Source organism: Amphiprion ocellaris, chromosome 17 (genome assembly GCF_022539595.1).
Source record: "Amphiprion ocellaris isolate individual 3 ecotype Okinawa chromosome 17, ASM2253959v1, whole genome shotgun sequence".
NCBI lineage: Eukaryota > Metazoa > Chordata > Actinopteri > Pomacentridae > Amphiprion > Amphiprion ocellaris.
The window spans coordinates 4,552,120-4,575,378 of record NC_072782.1 but is presented as its reverse complement, the minus strand read 5'-3'; the positions used below and the strand labels follow the sequence as shown (position 1 = coordinate 4,575,378).

General features: G+C 40.7%; 1 protein-coding gene across 1 annotated transcript in view; it reads right to left on the bottom strand.

Moving 5' to 3' along the window:
• The window catches only part of bcr (BCR activator of RhoGEF and GTPase), a 100,942-nt gene that overhangs the window by 38,367 nt on the left and 39,316 nt on the right, over positions 1-23,259 (bottom strand). Inside the window, exon 2 of the mRNA XM_023278256.3 lies at positions 6,845-7,029. Within this exon, the coding sequence (XP_023134024.1) occupies positions 6,845-7,029 (185 nt within the window). The remainder of the gene's footprint in view (positions 1-6,844; positions 7,030-23,259) is intronic.

Genomic DNA, 23,259 nt, shown 5'->3' with positions numbered 1-23,259 from the left:
GTACATTCTAATACTGCCATATACAGCGTGTCTGTACAGAGATCATATGGCTTCAAAGTGTGAAAAGGCCTCAAGAAAGGTCAAAACTGATCATGTGAGATGGACAACGTGTCTGAAACAAAACCACATCGACAGCTTGCTCTTTTTTTTCTTTTGTCCCTTAACCTTTATTTATTTCTAAAGTAGAAGTTAAGCAAATATTTTACACTTAAACTTAACAAATGACTGATTTTATCATTTATTTTTGAGTTTACCTGCATGTGTCTGCATCTGCCAAACCTCCTGCCCTCCTAAAGCTATGCACCGTATTGTCAGCAACATGCTTGTATAAAACACCACACTTGTGAGTTGCATTTACATGCACACATGCACTTTGAGGACCTGGATGTCTGTGGGTGTACATGCATTCATTCAAATGTAAGGGTAAATGGGTCTGAAACCTGTTTCCATGGCCACTGCATGAGCAGATGCTAGCACAGATCTGCTGGAATTGTTATAGTCCGGATGATTAGGAAAATGCTCCAGGATTATTATGGACTCCATTACACAGGAGTCCATTAACCAGCATGGTTGCTGCTGGGCTAAACACACTGTGGATTGTCTACAATTCTACTGATTAGTCAGAACAAAAAATAAGCGCATTGTCAACACCAGAACTTTAGATTTAACTTGAGTAACTTGACTGATCGGACTACAAATATTACGATACATGACTATAATTTTAATTACAATCTGCTCTGTGCATTGTCGACCTGGTTGAATTTTGACATGAGGAAGACATTTGTGTCCAGAATTTTACCCTTTGCACTACGATTTCAGCTTCTTAGCCAATGACATAGTGTCACTGTGTACAGGAAAGTAAAAATTACTCTATTACTTCCATTATTGATTAATCTGATTATTGTTTTCTCAATTATTTGTGCTATAAAATGTCTAAAATTGTGAAAAACAGCTCCCACAATGTCCTATCTATATTTGAAACAAGGCAAATCCTCACAAAATGAGAAGCTTTTTGCTTGAACACCCTGATTGACTAACAAAATGACTTTACTGTCAATCTGCTAATTCATTTATTGATTAATCATTGCAACCCTGCTTTATTTATTAACATGGTTTGGTGAAACTGGGCACAGACACATTGAACTCATTCTGAAATACAATGAGATATTCAAAATTGATGCACTTTGTCCTCTTTTTCTAACTGTATATCCTGTTTTTAGCAGTCGATGTTTCTAATGTATCGGTTCTCATCTTCCTCTCTCCATCTTCCTTTAGTGAAGGTTAAAGGAATCATTCTGACAGATATGTATTATGCATCACACTGAGCTGTCAGGGGATCTGAGCTATAGAACAATATCGGTTTCTGCAGAAACAGCTCTAATTGCTCCTAATGTATAGACATAACACAACCACAGAGGAAAATAGTTCTCGTTGCATATTAATATGGCTAATTATTAGTAGTAAATAAGTTATGTAATGATGATTTTTCTTCAGTGTAATGTTTTGCACTACAGCAGCTTTCTGTTTGTCTCCACTGACTTAAAAAGGGGAACGCCTGGGGCAGCAACTGAGCCCCCAGAATATTTGTGAAATAATGAAAAATGAATGAAAATCCATGCAGAGCAACAAGTATCAGCATGTGACTTTACCCTCGCCGAATAAGCCTGCTGGTGAAGTAACATGAGAAACATGAGGGTCCATTTGAAGCATCGAGAAACATTCAAAGAAAATCACAAGGAGGGAACTTTAACCATCCAGCCACATCTCACTGAACGAGCAGACGGGAGACATAAAGTGTTTATTCATCGTTTCAGACCCCAGACGGCTCCCCGAGGAAGTACCTACTTCTGCAGACATATCATCTTTTATTCATCGCCGTGGCAACTAATGAGCCCATCTCTGGGCTCAGACTAAAGGGGGTGTCTGGGTGCATTTTCCGTAATCAAAAAAGTAAGAATAAAACACATTCTCTCTGCTTGGGGTAGATGTAGGTTTGTGTGTCTGTGTATTCATGACCAGTATACTTTTAACTCGTGCATCTCTTAGCGGGAACCCTACCTAACAACATTTAGGAATTCTGATTTGCTCCTGATTTGTTTACGGACAAATAATGTTCCCGTAGAGAAACGCAAGAATCAGCACAATAAAAGTGTGTGTTTGACAAGCAGCTGCAGCTCAGGGGGCTGAGACTGGACAACAGCGACAGTAATAACGTTATTCCCCATCTCTCTCTTCCCCATAGCGTGCAGGAGACTGTCAGCTCATATAACCCCTTAGAACCAGGTTGGAGAGAAGAGAAGTAAATGGCAACGCACGCTCCATTCCACACTTTACTAACCCTTTTCAATTTTCATTTTTCATATTCTGATCGGTTTAGCTTTCTGTTCTGCCATCCCTCACTTTCTGAAATGCCTAATGTAATTGCTTCCTATCGCCACGTCTGCTATGAAATGGAGCTGTCTCAGAATTATGCTGAGCTGCCGGAGAAGGACGGGTAGTTTCTAAAATGCAGCATTACTTCTGCTTATTTAAACTGCATTTCCGTCAGATGTGGGACACGTTGACAGAGCCGGTGTCTGCGAGGTTTCATGCCGTGACTTTGATTGCGAGGAGCGAGCAGTGAAGATTCATTAAAGACGCGACGCAGTCCATCAGTGGAGATGTAATTCCAGATGCTGGTCATTTAGGGGTTTAGTGCTGACTGAGCAGGAAAAGAAATTACCTCACTCATCAGGCTGTGACCTTAAGGTGCAGGGAGAAAGAGTGTTGAGGATGTAGCTGTTTTAATATACTGAGGTTTATGAACTAAAATGAATTCCGGGGATGCCTTGGTGGCTCGTTGGGGTTTAAGGCACAAACCATTAACCGCAACATCCCCAGTTTCTCTGGTATCTCTCTCCATCGCTTCCTGTCATCTCTCTACTGACAACTATATAATAAAGTCATGAAAAGCTGAATAAACGTTTAAAAAAAAAAGAGAATTCTTCTTTACTTGGCGTGAAGTAAATGGAGTGAGCTCCATTTCTGGCAGTGAGTGAATGGTGTTCCTTGACTGATTTACGAGGTGTCATAGTGTACACGAGGACATTATATATACAGTACATTATATACAGTATGAAAAAAGTGAGTAAGCCCCAGTGCAATATCACCTAAATGTCAAATGTTCAAAACTGTATCACCTCTTAGTAACTGTAGTATTTCCTCGTTGAACAGTAGAATCCTCTTCTGAATAGTAAAAACCAAATACTTCAGAAACAATATATTGAAAACTCAGACCCCAAAATAGAAACTCAAAGCAACAAAAGTGAATACAACTGTAATCACTGACACCACCACTGCTATTGCCCGACATTATGTACATGTGACTCAGCAGCATCACTGAAGTTCTGGAGTATTCAAAAAATCCTTCCTTCTCCTTCAGGTGGTGCCATTATAAACTCACTGCATTACAGAAAAGCACACTGGCTCCTTTTAACAGTGGAGCCCTTTGGCAATGCTGCATTACTGAAGTTTTCTGGCTTAACAGATACAGCTGGACTCCTGCACCTTTTATCCTCGCAGCTTTAAAAGAGGCTTGATTTGTGTCTGACATAATGTTCCCCCTTTGATATAAAAGAACTGACTGATATGCCACGTTTTCTCGTTTGTCACTTTTCCTTTGTCAGTTTTGACATAAAGACAAAGCAGTGGGGAAACGTTGGCCTGTGTGCTAAATATAGAGTTGTGAATTAGGCAGTGTACCTCTCTTTTTGCATAATATTTGGTCAAATGAGATCAAGGTTTGGTTTTTTTTTTGGTTCCGATGGGCTCCAGCATGTTTGGTGTGAACCTGGTCAAGACTAACACAGTGAGTGCACAGTCCTAACAGTGAAGCCGGAGGTAAAATTGTCATAATATGGGGCTACATGAAGGTAAAAGTTGTTGGAGAGATGACATTTACAGATGGCAACACGAATAACTGTGGATATACCAAAATGCTGCAAATTATTGGGTGAGAAGATGACTCTCAGCAGAATCTTGGCAGAAGAGGAATACTCCATCATGATAACGATCCAAAGTCAACTGCCAGAATCACACCAGAGTTTCTACAGGAGAACAAAGTGAAAAGTATGACTTGGTCAAGTATGTTCCTGACCTGAATCAGAACAGAACAGCTCTGGGGTATTTTAAAGATAAAGGCAAACCAACGCAACCCTTCAGGCAAAGAGCAGCTAAAAAAGTAACTGTCTCTGAAGAAAAGCAGAACATCTCTCCAGAAATGCTGCATCATCCATGCTAAGCAGAACTGAGTCTGTCATCAAAAAATTAAAGTGCCATATTAGTTACTGAAAAAATAATATATTTGATTCTCAGCCAGAAAAAAGTGGAGAGATTTTTGATGCAATGATTTCTAACTGCATTTTTAATACACTAGAATATCATAAGAAGAATAACATCATACATTTGCAGTTGATTTCCAATCAATGACTCCTTCTCCTCCTCCTCCTCCTCCAGTGCAAGAAAGAGCCAGATTATGAGAGAGCAAGAGTCACTGACAAAAATTAAATCAGCAGTATGGTGATGACTCATCACAGTGACATCATAAAACCATCAGCTCCCACTGAGCCAATCAGAGCTTGACTGGGCTCTGACTCATCAATTAGAGGAGCAGACTGGGATGATGTTTGAGGAGGGCTGGGACAAGGGCAAGACAAGGACGCTGGTAACTCCATTTTGATGGCAGTTATTGAAAGCCTGTCTGGCCGCGTGGGGAGTTTGTTGATGGATAATTGTTGCAGTGCTGCATAATATATTTAACTGACCATCACACGACGCCTCTGCCAGCCTCAGCCAAGCAGCATTAGGGTTTGTTCAGGGATTGTGCCTGTAAGCATGAACATTTGCCCAACAAAGCCCCTGCAATCTTTTCTGCAACAAATGTATTTTTTGTCTGTGGGAGGAAAGAAAAGATGCACTCGTAGGAGGTTTGTGTGTATAAATTAAAATCAGTGAGAGTTAAAGCTCACAGGTCAAAGGCTGGTTGCAGTCGTGGGACACATTACTTATTGGCAGATTCCAGCCATCAATCACACTGACAGACACTCAGTCACTAGTGAGCAAAGACTGAGGAGGCAGAGTAACTGATACAGCCTCATGGCCGCTGATGCAATTACTTCCTCCAAGGGCACAGTGGATAGAGGCAGCATTAGCCTATTATATTCTCCCATGATGCCCCTCTATCCTAATTGAACCTATGGCTACAACATGTTCATGTGGTACATACAAAGGCTCCGGAGCAAACAATAACCTGTCAAAGAATCGTATGACATACAGTAGAAACCATGGAGTGAATAATAAATGAGAAACAGACTCAAATAAACTGAGGCTGTAGTATCTGTGCTCAGTTGTATCTTTGCTGACTCTGGGGTTGTGTGTTTGTGTGCATGTATGTATCCTCTCCGTGATAACCTTTGAAGAGCAGACGTCACAGATCACTGCTTTTCTCTCCGCAGACAACAGACAGCAAAGGAAGGGAGGGTAAGAGGATGAAGGCAGTGATGTGGTGAAGGAGGTGATGGGTAATTCTGTCTAATACCCGGGATGAGAAGAAGCCAGACTCTATAAGGTGGATGGGTTTCTTTACTGGATGACTGCTTCTGGGGATATGAGGCAGGAGATATTGTCCTTTATCAATCCTCTCAAACAGCAGATGTGATTTCTCAATTGATGGCTATTTGACAGAGCAGGCCTGCTGTAAGACTAGATTAGCCCAAATCATGGTCTGCAATCAGGTCAAAGGTCTTGCAATGGCACAACAACCTTAAAGCAGAAATGGACATTTTAAAATTTAAACTTTTGCAGAATATTTGGACCTTGCAATGAGGCAGGCCTGCATGGTTCTTGAGGTGAATTAGTCACTGTAATGTGACTATTTTGAGGAAACAACGTTGCTGCATCCTTGGCTTAACATTGCCCAAGATGACTGTGACTGATTTAAAGGGATAAAAATAAGTCTGTCTTTAATTTTCTGTGTTTATTTCTTCCTCTATGGCAGAATGCAATGCAACGCAAGACTAGAAAAGGAAGAAAACTTGAGAAAAGGTGGAAGATGCAATGAACAAAAAGATCAACAATAGAGGCTCCATCCAGTGAAACCCACAACAGGATCAAACGGGGATAACTAATGAATTGATGGATGGATCGATTGATCAAACACAAAAAAAGCTTCATCCTTCTGTCAACCATGGATGGATGGATGGATGGATGGATGGATGGATGGATGGATGGATGGATGGATGGATGGAATTCAGTGAATGAGAAACACCACTGATGAATTATTCTAATTTTAAACTGAGATTTGGTAAATTTTCCTCGAGGAAACGTACGATCAGTTCAAGGACAATCGGGAAGCTGGAGATTATTTCTCTTCTTACAGTTTCTGACGGGTAGATGGCATCATTTTGGTGATATTTTCCAATGAAATACACCTTTAAAACTTACGGGAGGTTTTGGTGTTCAGAGGGTTCAACACCTTTTTTTTTTTGTCAAACTTCAAACAGCCTTGTTTTGGTGGAAACTGAATTTAAAAACCTGATTTTTGACAATCCATTCGGCAGCCGTTGAGATATTTTTGTCTGAACAGTTTTATCTGTGTTTATTTTAACAAATAATACAAGTATTTGAGTGTAAAATGTTCCAAAAGAACTGATATATTTTACTAAATATCTACAAAATACAAACATAGCATAACGTCTGAACCAGTGTTGAAAGTGTTAAAGATGGATGTATGGATGGATGTATGGATGGATATATGGATGTATGGATGGATAAACAACAACAGGACATAGTGAAGTGGCACACTGACCGACTTGGATGACTCCAGTGATCCAGAGGACAGGGTGTCCCGGCTGCTACGGCTCTTGGAGCTGAGGTGGGGAGAAGATGATGGCGAGTCGTCGATATACGGCAGGATGTCGTGATGCCTTCGCTGCTCCTCCGCTCGGTCTGCATCGTAACCGTATGTCGGAGGGGTCCCAGTGTAGTGGCCATCTGCAAAGAAGAAAATCAAGACTCAGGTTTGCATCTTTTTCTTTCAACTTAGAGGTTTCTGTTTCACCAGACCAGTTTGCAGCAGACCAGTTTGGCATTTCTGTGCTGCAACACCCCATTTTGCATCAAATACATCAGCAATAAGGGAACACCAAGACATCTTTTGATCTCTACATCACCAAATTCATGCTTACTGTGAAGCTTTCTGCTCGGCACTCTGTTCAGACACAGGTAGGCAGAGTCAAACCTCCTGCACACTGAGCAGGATCATGTACTACATTTCCTGATTGGCTTCATGCTCTCAGAAGATTGCCAAGTCTTGCAGAGTTAATTTCCAACACTAATTAAAGCAGTTCTGGAAACTGGGGCACACAAAAAACAATTTCCCCTGCATCTTTGTTCATGCATTCACACAAAAACAGAAAGCTCACTTGAAAAGGCCGGCCAGAAACTGGTTCAAGGTTCACATTATTTCAACACTGCGTGCAGCATCTCGAGGGAAATTTTCAGCAACCTCCCTCTGACCCGTTTCTACGGTGGGCGCTGTCGCTCTCTCTGTGGGAAAGTAACAGCTCTGCCAGCGCCAAGTGCTTTTGCCTATGATCATGAGCGTTGCCCTTTACAAAGAGAGGTGGGAGCGACAGAAAGTACAAGAAACAAAGGTCACTGAGTGGCATGCAAACAATCTGAGTGAGAATGACTTCGTGTACAGCGTCACACTCAGTGAGGTGATGCGTTTCATTGAAGCCGTGGCTTCTACTAAACATGTTTCAGAGAGTTAAAACCGTCTTTCCAGGACGAGACGATACAGTCAGCGGTTCGGGGAACGTGGTGTGTAACAGCTGAGGGGAAGACATAATGCATCGCTGAATGTCACAGAGGACCTTTTGCTCATCTCCTCCCACTCTTACATTCAACAGAGCCGTGCTTCTCAGAGAGCTGGCCAGGCCTCCTCTGTGCTGACTCAGACTATTAACATGCTACAGCACCATTCCGAGACACAAACACACACACTGCTTCTCACTTGACATCAATTACGAGCGCTGTGTTGCTTTAAAACACATTCAGCCAACATCTGATTAGACTTTCTGGTGCCTTTATGGCAGCTTTAGTCTCCGTTTCGTTGCATTTTGTGAAAACACAGACATGTGGTGTTAAAGTCACGGGCGACGGAGTGAGAGGGGGGAAAGGAGACAAAGTGATAGAAAAGAACAATGCCAGTGTGTCCCGTCTGACCTTCAGCCCACCCACCGGTTGCTCGGCGTACTCACTGCTGCTCGTGGGTGGGAGCTGCCCACTACGCCTGCCTCGACCGGTGGCGTCCTGCCAGGTGCACAACAACAACACAGAGGCTCTATGTGTGCGTTTGGCACTAAGTCTCTTCCCACAATGTCAAAGCTTTCAGCAGACCAAACTTAGCAGCGTAACACTCGTTTTCATTCATTTTTAGTCCTAAAGCATGAGCTGCGTGGCTGCAACACTAGCACATGTGTTGTTTTTTGTCTGCATTTCAGAACTTCCATCAACTCCTGCTGAATATGTTCTAGTGATTTCAACACCTTCTTGCATCTCCTTCGATCTTTACTGCATTTCCTGAGTTCATATAGCTTAAAGGACAACGGACGCAGCACATTTTAGCAGCTGATTCACTGCTTGTCTGAAAATACAGGGTGTGGATATGAAAAACACCAAGAGGGAAATATGTAAGTACCATCCTGGCTTATTTTTCTTTTTGTATTTTTCAACCCCGCCTCTGTGTATTCATGTTAGGAAGCATAACATCTCAAGCTGACGTTTAAAAGAAATCATTCCTCCAGCTGTTTCTTAACAACACTAGGATAACTGTAAGATTTCTTTTTAAATCATGCCTTGCTTTGGAAAAATGCTTTTCCTACAAACACTGTGTGTGTGTGCATGATTTAGTGTGTGTTAAATGCCTTTAGCAGCCACACACAGCCCCGAGGCCAAACATATTGAGCATCCAAACAAATATCTTAGCCGGTTACCACCTCCTGGTTAAAAGGGAAGCACCTAAAACCACAATCATGAATAATAATGATGTGAAAGTGGATGAAATAAAGAGTAAACGGCGTCTTTTGAGGAATGTCTTCAAACAATCTTAGCATATTATTACCTAGAACGGATTTCCGCACATGCAGAGTATGTGCATGACCTGCAGTTTCCAGTGGGGGAGGGATGGAGTTTTACAAGTCAGTTAATGGGTCACTATAGCCTGTGGTCGTCTAACACAAGGTTTCAGTCTGTCCATGTCTGACCTCATCTCGGCCCAGACGCTGCTTCTAACGCCGCCTTGAGTCACTTTCTCTCTGCCTGCCTTTTGCACGCTTTGTTTTTTTCCTCTTATCTGCCTCTGCTTTCATCTTTCTCTCCTTTTAGTGAACTGATCGCTTGTATTTCCATTTTTTTGTGGCCCACCACAGCTGGCCTCTTCATCCATGACCTCTGAGCAGCCTCGCCTTCCACTCCTTTCTTGTATCCCAAACAACTCCCCCAGAGGTAAAGAATAAACTAAAAATATGACAGAAAGCACCTCTGCCCGCAGACAAACACATATACATTCATATATATATAAACACACAGACACAAAGTATCCCTTCATATTATTCTCAGAAAAACATTCAACCCATTGATTTCCTCCTGGAGCTATTGGCAAAAGCAAACAACCAAACTCTGCTTCAAACCACAGAAATGAAACACGCACACATGCACATGCATTCCACTAAAATGTCTGCATGGAAACAGTGTTTGGGAGGGGAACAGGTCTTTTTCCTGCTGCAGGTGGAAAACTACAATCACACTGGGAATAGCCGGGGCTCCGCTGCCATGGCAACATGTTGGTTTTTCCAAAACAATATCCCAGGCAGGGCAGGGGTATCAGGGTACCAGTGTGTCGTGTGACGCTGATCTGTCAAGGGGAGATTCTTATATAATAGAACCCTGTATATGAAAGCTGGTTAAGCTACCTGTTAAATGATTACAGCTGATGTGTGCTGTTTATGATGGAAGACACTTTTGGAGCCTGGATCATGCATGTGTTTTTGTGAGAAACTCAGGTACTGAACAGGTACAGAAATTTAGCATCAAATGCCTGTGTTATTTCGCAAATTGTTCTAATAATATTGTATATTATCTAGACTATTTCTTATACAGTTAAGTGCACTAAACCTCTCATGTTCTATCTGCAATAGTATTGACAAATTGAATGATTCTCAGTACAGCAAGTCTTTCAGATGAACCTTATTAGCAGTTTTGGTTTCTGTTTTTAGCAATACTACATACAATCCATGACTTATTGTCAAAAGAAGTGATTCTGAGAAGCCACTTGTAGTTTTTTCCCCCTTCTTCCCTCTTCTTTGTCTTGTGCTACTCTCCATTCATTCCTCTTTTATTCTATTGTTCGGTGCTGCTCAGCTTTCATTCTCTGTGCCATATAGTTGACAGCATGATGTATACAACATCCTGACATACTGTTACAGCGCAAAAGCGAGCTAACCATCTATTTGCCTCGCTCATTCTCACACACACAAGGAATTAAAAGGCTCGTCTGAGTTTATGCCAGATAAAGAGAGCTGTGGCCGTCAGACAAAGGAAGCAATTGTTGCCTAAAGCTCTGCGCTGCTGCGTGGTGGAGGAGTAAGAGGAGGGGTGGAAGCAGGGGGAAAAAAGACTGTTAAGATGGAAATAATTTTTAAAATGAGTACAAAAAGAAAGAAAAATAACAATCAAGAGAGAGGACAGATCAATGCAACAGACTGAGAGGCATGAAATTAAAGAGAGAAGGGGAGTGACTCTCAAAGGAGGCATAAGATATCCTGGATAGTGAGCCGCCCTTCCATCCCCCATCAGGCGCTCCACTCAGCATGGCAGTCATAAATCTGCCCCGGCTTCCTGACGCCTTTATTGGACCTGGGGAAGAGGCCTGTCATCCTAACACTGCCAATATAACCCCACCTCTAGCTCAAACACACAAATACACTCACACACCTACCCTAAAGCCCCACCCAGCCCTATAGGATGCTAATGTTAGGCTACAATATGTGTTTTAATGCCCCACACCAAATCTGATTCATATACAGTGCACCAGCAGGCCACAGTGGATTTGGGAGGTGCTAAGCTTATTGAAGAGCCCGACTCTGGATGCTGGAGATAAATAAAGCGCATCTCGGTCTGCTGAATAATGCTGCAATTCTCATTTCTGCTAAATATATATAAATGCAGTCTAGCAGAATGGAGTACAGTGGTGAGGAAAAGGAAACCGAGAGGGCACCCCTTCCCCTGAGCTCCTCCATCCCCTAAATATCCAATTTAGAGACAATTTAGCACAGAAGAGAGGGGGCTGGTAGACGAGTGAAAGTGGAAAGCTGTGGAAATTAAAGTGAAGCCTCGGCTACAGCACCGCCGGAGGGGACAGACATGCCGTCAAATGAACTTGAGCGCAGCGTTTCCTTCCGTAATCCTCCCGCGACTTGTACAGCCACTTGACAGCAGTTAATTTGATAAATGTCAGTATCTTGTCATTAGAGGGCAGAAGTAGTGTCGTAAATTGCACATAGCTCTATTCTTAAACTCCTGAATATCTGCAATTTAGACACAGAAATGTGGATGTGTGGCTTCTTTCAGCGACTCGGGAGACGCTGCTCTAGAGTGGGCATTTTGCATTCTTCATGGAAAGCATTCAATGTGAGCGGAGAAGCAAAAAAGACTCTCAGAAGAAAGAGATGAATCCTTGAGGTATTCTTCACAGAACTGTCGTAAAACACACGACTGCCTTGATTTCCACGTAAGAACCACAGTGTGTATTTGGCTACACAGATCCATCTCCGCAGAGTCAATGTGTCCCTGGAAGCTTGTTTTTATTTTATGTATTTATTTTTGTATATCAGTGGCTCCTCTGAGAGAACTACAGGGACCACACATGCATTCTATGACTTTCCTCATCTTTCTTTCAGTCAGTTTCTTATGAATACTATTTCACCAACTGAACCAACAGTGACAGCCGCCTGATGTCTGTCTTCTGGTGATTTCCTTGTTTCCCCACTCATTAACATACTCCAGTTGAGAAATCATAATAAACCAATTTGTTTGCTGGAGGTAATCTCTTCGCCTCGGCATCGATAATCTCTGTGGAAACGACCAAACAGCAGCAGCAGCAGAAGCAGCAGCAGCAGAAGCAGCAGCCGGTGTCAGTTAAAAAGCTGAAGCGAATGCCAAATTGGAAACGCTGTTCCTTTAAAAACTAACAGCGCCCCCTGCAGTGATATAATCATCCCTTTGTCTCCGTATGGAGGAATGAAAGACAAATTCCACAGAGGAAATAGCCTGAAACGACACCACTGGATGAAAGGATGAGCAGAGGAACGAGAATATTTGTGTTCATGTTTGCATGTAGTGGTGCTATAGGCTTTTTATTTCTCATTCTGAAATGTCTGTATGTTTCCATAGAAAAATTCTGTCAGATATGAGAGCCAGATTTACATCACTCATGAGTTATTTCACCTGCAGCACCGCCTGTGGCTGTGTCATACATTTCTTAGCCAAAATAACAACTTAAGTACAAAAACAGACAGTAAGCAGATTTCCCTTTAATACAGAGGGAATGTTGACATTAATTACATCATTTAAAGTGGTTTGTTTCACAGCTACGAGCAACTTAAAGACCTTCTCCACTCAAAAATGCAGTTTGACTATGGGCCAATATATAATTGCGAGACTTTTTGTAACATAGTTGACAGGTATCATAGTTGATATTTTTGCTGTTTTCAGGCCTAAAATCAACATGACCACCTATAACCAAACACCACATGGCATTTTTACACAAAGATTCTTCTAAATATTATATATACAATTGAGTAAAATTGAAATTGAAAGTTATTTCTAAAGATATTGTAGTAAACCTGTTGACTACTTTATATTAAATAACTCAGAAAGCCTTGGAGTCTGGCCAGTCTTTTCTTCAGGAGGAAATGACATCATGTGGAGCAGGTCATGTGATCTGGAATTAACACACTTCCTGGAGAGGTGTTTTTATAATGGGGAACTTAGTTGAATGTGATTTCTGGGACACAGATACAATTTGGTATTTTCCATATAAAATTTGATATATTGCCAAAAAAGAAATATCTGTCATGATTATCTCAACTTAATAAAAACAACACAATCAAAATAATTTTTGAATAAGCTCATTTTATTATTGTTTAACTAATTAGAAGGTGGTTGTTATTAAATTCGGATGGTTATTTAGTTGACATTTTAGTGATATCCAATCATTTTTTATTAATAAGTGATTGTTTCCATCATAAGTAATTATGGAATTTGTAAAGACATGATCATAATGAACATATAAAACATTAGTTTTTTTAAAGTTCAAATATAAATGTGTGCCAGATATATCCCATGGACTTCAAAAGTCCCTCAATTATATATTGACAGCTGATTCTTAGTTGACTTGAATGGTTGACTTTGGTGTATGTGCAGATTTGACAAAGACATCTTGATTTCCTGACAATCACAACTCTTTTGGTAGTCGATTGTTTTCCAGCATGAAACTTGCACAAGTGTGATGTAGAAACCATAAGCCTCCAGTGTACGCACACTGAAAATGAACCTTACAGTGAAGTAGGGCAGCGAATCCCCAAGTGGGCTTTGGAATCCACCAAGTCGTTTGCAGGACACTGAGGGGAGGTTGCAAGACGATTTCCAGAAATCAGACTAAAAAATTTAAACATTTAGAGATATTATTTCAGTCATTATGTCTACAAAAGATAAAATAACTTGTGAATCTGCTGATCCTACATACTGTACACCAGCACCACAGGAGTCAAAACCAAGATAGTTGAATCGAATAACATTAATTAGCTTGCTACAGTCCAATGTTCTGCTGGGGAATGCTGGGTTCTGGCATTCATGTGATGCAGCTTTGACAAGCATCCTCTCCAAACAAGACCGTAAAACTGCTCAAGAGCGGCTCAAGGAACAAGACCAAGAGCCCAATCTGGTTGAGCATCCATGGAGGTCCATGAAGGTCCCACTACACAACTGTACAGATCAGTTCATGTTCAAGTACTACAGCTTATACAGGGAAATTAGATGGACCGATTACTTTTTAATCTATATGTTACTGCTTCCAGTTATGCACTAAGACACCAATTTCTCATGTATTCTGTTCCTTGCCGATAATAAATGATTGTATTTTGAGTATTAGGTGTTTTTTTTTCAACATTTGTAAGCTTCCACCTCTTCTATGACACAGCTGCTGTTTTATTTTGAGTGTCAGGAGCAGAAAAGTTTAGGAATCCAAGAGGTAGGGGAAGTCTTGTGTGTAGCACTTAACTTTTTGAAATGAAATCATGTCAAACATAACTTATTATCGTTATATCATCTCTTACATTATGTCTGAAGGGGCTCTTGTAAGTTAAAAGAAATACTACATTGAATAAGTCAAAATTACCTACATTGTACAGACACTTCATTATTACAGGTACAGTTCATTATTCTTAGTCTTATTGCAGGTCGTCATGAAGGAAGCGGCCATAGATTATGATCAAACTTCCCTAAACTTTAATGAAAGGATGTCTGGTGCCAGTGCGTGTCTTAATCAACTAAAATTAGGTTTGGAGTGGACAACAATAGATGAAAAAAACATCTAGCGTATTAAGATTTCAGAAAATAGTGACAAGTCATCATAAAAAATTCATGTCATTTCCAACAGTCCAAAGACAAAGTGGAGAAAAGCAACCAATCCAAACATTGTAAGCTGAAACTGACAAATGTTTGGAACTTTCCTTCTTTTTAAAGGATTAATCAAGCAGAACTGTTGGAAATTAACATTTGAATTAGTGAGCAATCATTGTCTTAACCAATTTCACTACTTTACATATTTGAATTCAAGGCTCGTCCTTATAAAGTTTGGAAGGATTTGCTGGCAGGAGTTGCTGCATCACTGTCATAATTCGGGTGTACGATATGTGAAAAAAGACATCAGCAACGCGACACAAAGTGTTCTGATGAAAAGAACAAGGGATGAAAACAGACATGGAGACAAGTTGAACGGCAGTCGGGTTGCATGAAATGACCCCAACACAGAAATAAACATAATTACAGTGGAGACAAAGGCACGGACACAAAGATGATTACACAACCAATCACAAAGCCAGTCACAAAGTCTGTCGTAGCTTATCTTGTGTGTTTTGTCAGCCTCCCTCGGCGCTGTGTGTTTTACATCCTCCTCTGTACAAGCCGCTACAAATCTACAGTATTCTTATTCCTCTCTCTCTCGCCTCCTTCTTGCCGACGTTTCCTTTCATCACGCCAGAGTTTCGAGTCGAGCGCTCTCCGCCTCTCTCTGTGGACGCGATGCTCGACAAAAACACACTCCTGCCAGACAAACCTTTGATTCCATAAGCGCCTGTCGTGTCTCACTCCGTCAGCTGCTACAAGTCACGAGGAAAGAGACTCATTACTTTGACCCCCTAAGTCTAATGTGGGAAATAAGTGTTCAAATTGCTGCAAAATCACACAGAGACTCTGATTAATAATACAGTGTGCTAAATCACCAGCTCCGCTCTGGTATATGCTCATTAGAAAGCAGTTTCTTCTGTCAAAGATGGTTGATGAAAACTAGGAAATGTGAGCCCTTAGGTTGGTAACTCAGCAAAAAGGTGCAAAGGGGGGTTTATTATAGTGCACTGTCCGTTTCTCTGCATCTGACGAAAGTAATCACAATAATAGATTTTTATCTCCGCTCCACTTTGCTCTTTTCTTCATTACACAAAAGAGGAGCTCCTTCTTCAACACTTCCATCCACTAATCTTTCCTCAGCATCTCTTGCTTTTTCTTGCGTCCGTCTGCTCTGCTCTCATTTCCTTTTCCGAGTTGCTCTTTGCTGGAGCCAGTCTGCGATCTCGCCGCGGCGGTAAATCTCCAGCCCTCTGACATGCTCTTTAATGCATCACGAGCGCCGCCGCGATTGCATGTGTTTCTGTGTGGGCGGAGAGTATCCTCATTAATTTATCCACACTGAAGCTGGCACTTAAATCTCTACGGCTATCTGCGAAACACTCTGTGGCTCATCAGAAGCAGTGTGTGGGTTTTAAATGCTCTAATGTGTCTACGTGACAGAAATGTGTTTTATTTGTGTTTGAATAACCGTTAAACTTGGGGTCACTGTTGGCATCTAACAAGACCAAATTTGATTTAAACTATTTAGCCTGGTTGAGTTCATTGAGTGATAATTTAGATAATGAAAATCCTCTTGTGTAGCCACAATAGAAGATCAAAACAGCTCCTCTCACAGACAACAGGATGAAGTCTGGATGAGCTTTGAAGACCGGAAATGCTACAAAACATGGAGCTAAACCATTTAAACGGAGGCAGCAACTGAGCCAGAAACAGTTATCTTGTCTCATCACTCTTAGGATACTTCAGAAAGTTCTTGGCCTCACTAGCAAACATCAAAGGAGAAAGATTGTTCTTGCATTATTGTTCAATATATTCTTCCTTTAACGTCAATGCACTTAATGCATCAATGTTTAAAGTTCGCTATCCCTTAATGAAAGGTCACATCTTAAGCCTTCAGATACTCCTTAACAGTATAAATGACTTCATCATTACCTGGAAAATGTCGAGCAACAAGGAGGATTTCAGTTTGGTAAACAGAAGTCTGACGGTGCAGGTTGGGTGAGTTTCTGGTTACAGACTGAGAGTCTACTCTTCCAGGAATATTAGGCTTCTTGTAGTTAGTCTTTAACAATACAAATTTGTTGCAAGGTCATATTTTCATGTGCACATTAGATTCTTGGCAAACTTGAAGTACTTCTGGCTAATCTCCTGCATTTGTCGCTGCTTTAACCCTTTAAAGGGCACTTATTGGATTACTTTTAAATTCAAACAATTCAAAAATGTTTTGACAAATGTCTTCCAAATCTACCATAGGTTTGTTACAAATCCTTCATGAGCATGTTGCTTTTAAATGGTAGCACTCATTTTGTTATATTATTGCCATATAGTGGTAACTAGCTGTTAACGTGATGCTATTTGGCAGGCCAACCATTTATCTTACTTTTGTGTGGCAGAATACTGACATTGGCTGATTAGGACTAAATACAAAGTACAGCTAAGGTAGACTGGAATGTTAATCATTTTGTTGATTAAAGCTGTCATGCTGCCATTGTGGTTCATAATAAGACAACACAAGATTATACAGTGGAATTATAGCTTGTATATGAAAAATTAATGTAGTCTCCAGGCCTTAAGATTGAAGCCAATACAAAGGTGCCATAAATCTGCATTGTTTGTAATGGCCAGCAGGGAGAAATAAGTCTGGTATTATAGATGTCTATGAGAAAATGTTCCTACTCCTCACTTGATCTGTCACCTCTGTAAGCTTTTTCTAACTGACTTTCCGGTCTCAGTTTCTCGTTTAAAGTCCTATTTAATACAGTACAAAGTTAATTTTTGTCCCTTTTTGGTCCCATTTAAGTAAAAGAAATGATAAAGCAGGATATCCTTTACGGTGGGGCTACTTGGTGATTGACAGGCCACTATCAAATCTCAAATACATCATTGGCTCACTGTCCAATTCCAAACTCAAGGCTTGAAAATGGGAGTCCACAGACTAATAAGTGACATCTGAATATTACAAAATATAATTGTTCAGTGACAGGTGTCTGTGTCCTTGTGTCTGCTGCTGGAAGCTGCTGGCATTTAAAGCTCTCAGCAGAGCAAAGGCTAGAGGTTAGAGGTTAACGCATTGGAGGAGCGGTGACACAGGTCACCTGGGTTTTGTGTTACTGTGTCTTCATGTGTGCAGGACTGCAGCAGGAGAGCTGAAATCCAATTACCAAACAATATTACTACTTCAATCAATAAAACCACCGGCTAGAAAATGCACAGTGGACCTTATCAGCTATAGGCAACGCTTCCAGCCTCCCCTTAAAAATACGCTCACTTCATGAAATAATGAAAGCATCAAAGACATGTATAGGCTCACTATCACTTCTGCAATCTTGACAGAGGAATAAAATGTGAGTATCATGCTGCTGTGGAGTAAATCAGGTGGTATGATACACGACAGACAAGCTGAGAGTCAGTTACTCCTTTATACTTGGCATTTTATAAGCAGCAGTCTCTAATTATATTCGCATTGCATTTTCTAAAGCTCATCACTCTATTCACTATTGATCTCAGCCCAAAGCTTGTAGCCGTACATCAGCATAACTAATCTCCACAGCTGATTTGCTTTGTTTGAGCCCGTATTGACATAAGGCATAGGAAAAAAACAGTTTTCTTCCCATGTTTCATTTCATTCACTGCGAAAGAAGCTCATCATGTCAAAACAGAAGTAAAACATAATGAGTGATTCCTCCGTGCTGTTCCCACATCTGATGCATGATGACACTTTTAAGTTATCAGTGACAAGCGCTGATCCAAAGCGTCGTTTGGATTTGATTTGAGATGCCACGTTGACAGTTAGCAAAAATGAATGAGCAATAATCTATGACAGGCCACAAATAAAGATAGATTATGTGTCTGACCAGCAGATGTTCAGCAGAGGTCTAATGGCAATTCATTGTAATAATTTCATGATGTAACGACGGCTTTTGAACAACTATTCGGATGGTTTCACTGTAAAACAACAGACCAAGTATTTAAAGTGCTTTGATAGTTTCCCAGGGGAGGTGCTTCTTCCATGACATGCTGTGGTTGTGACTCTTATTTCTATTAGATTATGGTATAGATCAGGGGTGTCAAACATGCGGACCGCAGGCCAAAATCGGCCCGCCAGAGGGTACAGTCCGGCCCGTGGGACAACTTTGTAAAGTGTAAAAGTTACAGAGAAAACATTAACTGAAAATTGTAAATTTGTTAACACTAAAAATTTAAAATAATTTCGAGACCATGACAAATTTTGATCATAAAGTAAAATACTAGATTACTCATTGTTCATTTTGTCTCATTTTTGTAAGATGTACTTTTGTTTTTGTTGTTTTTCTGTCTTTTTTTGTCTGACTTTTGTCATTCGTCTCATGTTTTTGTCGTTTTGTTTCTGGTTATTGTTGTTTTGTGTTTCCTTTTTGTCTCGCTTGTGTTTTTTTGTCTTATTTTTGTAATTTTATGTTTAGTTTTCTGTGTTGTTTTGTTTTGTCATTTTGTGTTTTTTTTGTCTCGCTTGTGCTGTTTGTCTACTTTTTTGTCATTTTGTTTCTCGCTTTTGTCCTTTTTTATCTTGTTTCTGTCATTTGTATATTTTTTTGTCTCATTTTTGTCATTTGTCCATTTTTTGTTGCTTTGTAACTTTTTTGTCCAATTTTAAGTCTCTTTTTTGTTTTGTTTCATCTTGTTTGTCTCATTTTTGTCATTTTTTTCTCGCTTTTGTCATTCTGTGTCTCATTTTTGTCATTTTTTGCTTTGCTTTTTGCATTGCTTTGCGCCTCGTTCTTGTCGTTTTGCGTTTTTTTTTTTCTTATGTTGTTTGTCCATTTTTTTGTCGCTTTGTAACTTTTTTGTCTAATTTTTAAGCTTTCTGGACAACTCCTGGAGGGGCTGTATGTAGGAACGTGAATGTCCAAACCAGTCTGAAGGGGTGCATGTGTGAATAGATCATTGTCCAGAGAATTCACAGAAAAACGAGTGGGCATGTTGATGACATTTCTATCATGCAACTGGCATGAAACTGCTAGAATACAAACATCAGATGGTGAAGAAGGTCATTTCCACAAGGACGCCAACAGAAATAACTCCCTACTGGAGAGGCGACGGGATTTGGGAACGTCTCTTTATAAGGGCTGATGCTAAAATTGTCATAAAAATTCAAGGAATGACAAGATAGACCAAATTACAAATCAGGTAATTTTAGGAAGTACATTTTGCATCATGTCCTGCACGCTCTGATCGGTCAGTTCCATGTCTGCTACCACAGTAGAAACCAAAGAAGCAACATCCAGCTGCAATCTGCATTTACAGCTGGTTGACTTTACAAAAATGAAGCTATATATAAACACATAAATCAGTATTGATTAAATTCTGAGGCGGGAGCTCCATCAGTTTACTGTAAATAACCCACAATGTGCCAACCTGAGTCCCACTTTTCCTCTCCACTACGCTATAAAATACTTAGCAGAGTAAGGATTTGGTTCAAATGTTCTTCCCTCCATGCTGCTTGGAATTACATGCAGTGATTTTATACACTTGGTACAGTAGGTCAGCACTCAGTGAGCACGTGTTCTTGGCTCCTTTTCACCTTTTAGCACATCATCTTCATTAAAATCCCCCGAGTCCTGTAATGCAGGTAATATTACCTCCCCGTTGCTGCTGAGCGTGTCTCCAAGAAACTAAATCAAACATTCACAACTTGCTGCGTGCCAAACAACTGCACCTCTGACACTCTATAATACACTGCACTTAGCTTCTTACAGCTAATGCAAGCAGTTATCTGCATTTTAACTAAAATAAACTTAAAGGTGACACATTTATTGCCATATCATGATTTTTTTGAAGTGGGATCATTCAAAACTGGAACCAAGGGGACAAGAGTTGAGAACTTTGAAAAGTGGAACTGAGTGTACTGCAAAAATCAGCTAACAAGCTAAAAAAAAATGCATTTCTGAATTCCCTACACCTCCTTTAGAAAAGCACCGCTTCATCGCTTTGTGGCATTAAGAAAATCAGCAAATAATCACGTATGGTATGTTTCATAAATCCAACCTGAAAACAAACCAAAAAAGCCACCCCTCAGTTTACTTTCACCCTGTCCTCTGTCCCTCGGCAGCCCGGCTCAGACGTTACGGCCTGCAGCGGCGCTTATCATCCGCAAACAGCAGAACGAGCACAAAAGGCTCCAGTCTGCCTAATCTCTGGTCAAACACAAGCCGCAGCATCATCGCTGCTTAGGGCAATAAACTGCTGCTTTATGCCGGAGCTGTTCAGGGGGACACGCGTTAGGACTTTGCTAAACGGACCATAGAGATCTGCCAAAGCCTGTCTCCAGGGGAACCGTTGCCTGGGTTACCACAGCCAACAGGAAGAGAATTTCATTTCTGATTAGGTAACCTGTCAGGATACAGAAAAGGCTTTTATTTACGCTACTTAGGAAGTATAACCAGAAGCATCCCAGGTGAATACCTAATGAAGGGCTAGTTTTTTTGTGTTCAGATTAGCAAACAGTGGCACACTGATGTTGCTTTCTTATGCACACATGGATCTAACGTGCATCAACCTGTCTTATCATTTGCTTCTTGACATCTGGAGAAGAAATAGATTGAAAAATAGCACCGTGCTTATGAAGATATCACGCTTACTAGACTATTATTGAGTCTGTTCAGGAAGGAAGGGAACAGAAAGTGTGCAACTGCATAAGGTTAGCTGTCATTTTTACATCCACTCAATGCATTTCTCACCCAATCCGGTTGCCATGGAATTTCTGCGGCGCGTATCAGTGCTGCTCTAATCTCCTCCTCCTCCCCCCTTCCTCTCCTCCCCACTCTTTAAACTGGCACCAGGCCAGTCTGACTGTCTGCCAGTTTCAGGCGTCCCAGCATCAATTACCTGAATCCGGCACTCACACATTCCCATGACAGCTCTAAAACCTCCACACATGCTTACAACATACGAGCCTCACCCTCAATTCCACACGCACAATACCCTATCAAACACACACTCTCAGGATATCAGAGCGAACACAAAAACCTGCAGCAGACCTTCTCTTTTCATGTGAACACGCGTGCACGTTCTCACAAAATGAGGACAGTGAATAATTGGGGGGGATGAGAAAGAGTCTACACAGGCAGTCATTTCAATTATCTCCATTTCTCTGGCTGTCTGGATGCTGCTGCCTCTTGAAGGTTAAAGGCTCAGCTCCACCACAGTGTCCTGAGGGACTTAGTCATTAGGAACCAGTTTGCTATTTGACTCCATACATTGCATGTTGTGTCAATCAGGAAAATACTATCTTCTAAAACTTAAAAACATTCAACGGATTATTTCTCAGGTCTTAAGAATGATGGATTTCCACCATTCCAGTTACAGTTGTGATGTTAATAGCCTACTGCATGCTATTTTACAGTCTCTTTACAGCTGCATTGTGATACGATGAACAGGCATGTTTAACTGAAGCAAGCCTCCTCCCTCACCTCCTCACTCCCCCAATCCTCCCAGGTATTTACCCAGGTCCAGTCTCCGTGGCAACAGGACCAAGCATTGAGACACTTGAAACTCTGGGTAGACCCGTGTAAGCATGCGTGTGTGTGTGTGTGCGTGCTGGTTTTCTGCTTCCCTCTGGAAACGAATGCAGTCTATAGCTCCCCTGAAAGGACACGACTCATAATAACCCAATATACAGTCAACACCTACACATAAATGCAAGCGAACGTCGGAAATGTGCTCAACATAGGGGAACAAAAGAAGTGCACGTATATGACTCATGTTTGTTTAGCGCACTATACAATGCATGCAAATAGATGCCTGCCAGTATGAACAGAAGCTGGGCTGCAAATAACAATTACTTCGACTCGTGATTGAAAATAATTTTTTTCATAAATCAATTAATCGTCTAGAATAAAGAAGAAAAGGTTCACAGTCACAAGTGCAAGGTAACTTCTTCAAATGTCTTGTTTTGTTCGTCCAAACTCCATGAATATTCAGTGTAACCCTCTGAACACCAAAACCATGCTTTGAAGAGCGTGTTATCTTTACAAAAAAACTGCCACAGTGACACAATTTTTCAAAGAGAGAAACTGCAAAAACAGAAAGAAACGTCAGATTTTCAACTTTCAGATGGTCCTTGAACTACATGCCTGTGAAGTGCAGCGGAGTCATAAAACTTAACTTAAAAAACTAAAATTGCATTCCTCCTTGAAAATAAAAAGTTATGAGTGGCTCAACAGTAACGTGAAAAAAATCCAGGGACTTTTCAGCTTCACTGGGTTGAACTGCAGGCTGTGTTTACACAGAGCACACAGAGGAAAACAATGGAAACAAATTAAAAATGTGAGCAGTAAATTATCTATAAGATGTGGAGTCGCATGTTTTTCCAGTGTTGGTAACACATGTAGGCACTTTGAATTGTTTTACATATTGATAACAGGCTTTTTCATTTAAAATAAAAAAGTAAAATCATAAACAATTAGCTTTTCTCTTTCTTTTCTTTAAAGGAATATTTATGGCATTAAAACTCTACCAAATTGCACTGAAGACATTCTGGAGTTATCTCTACTT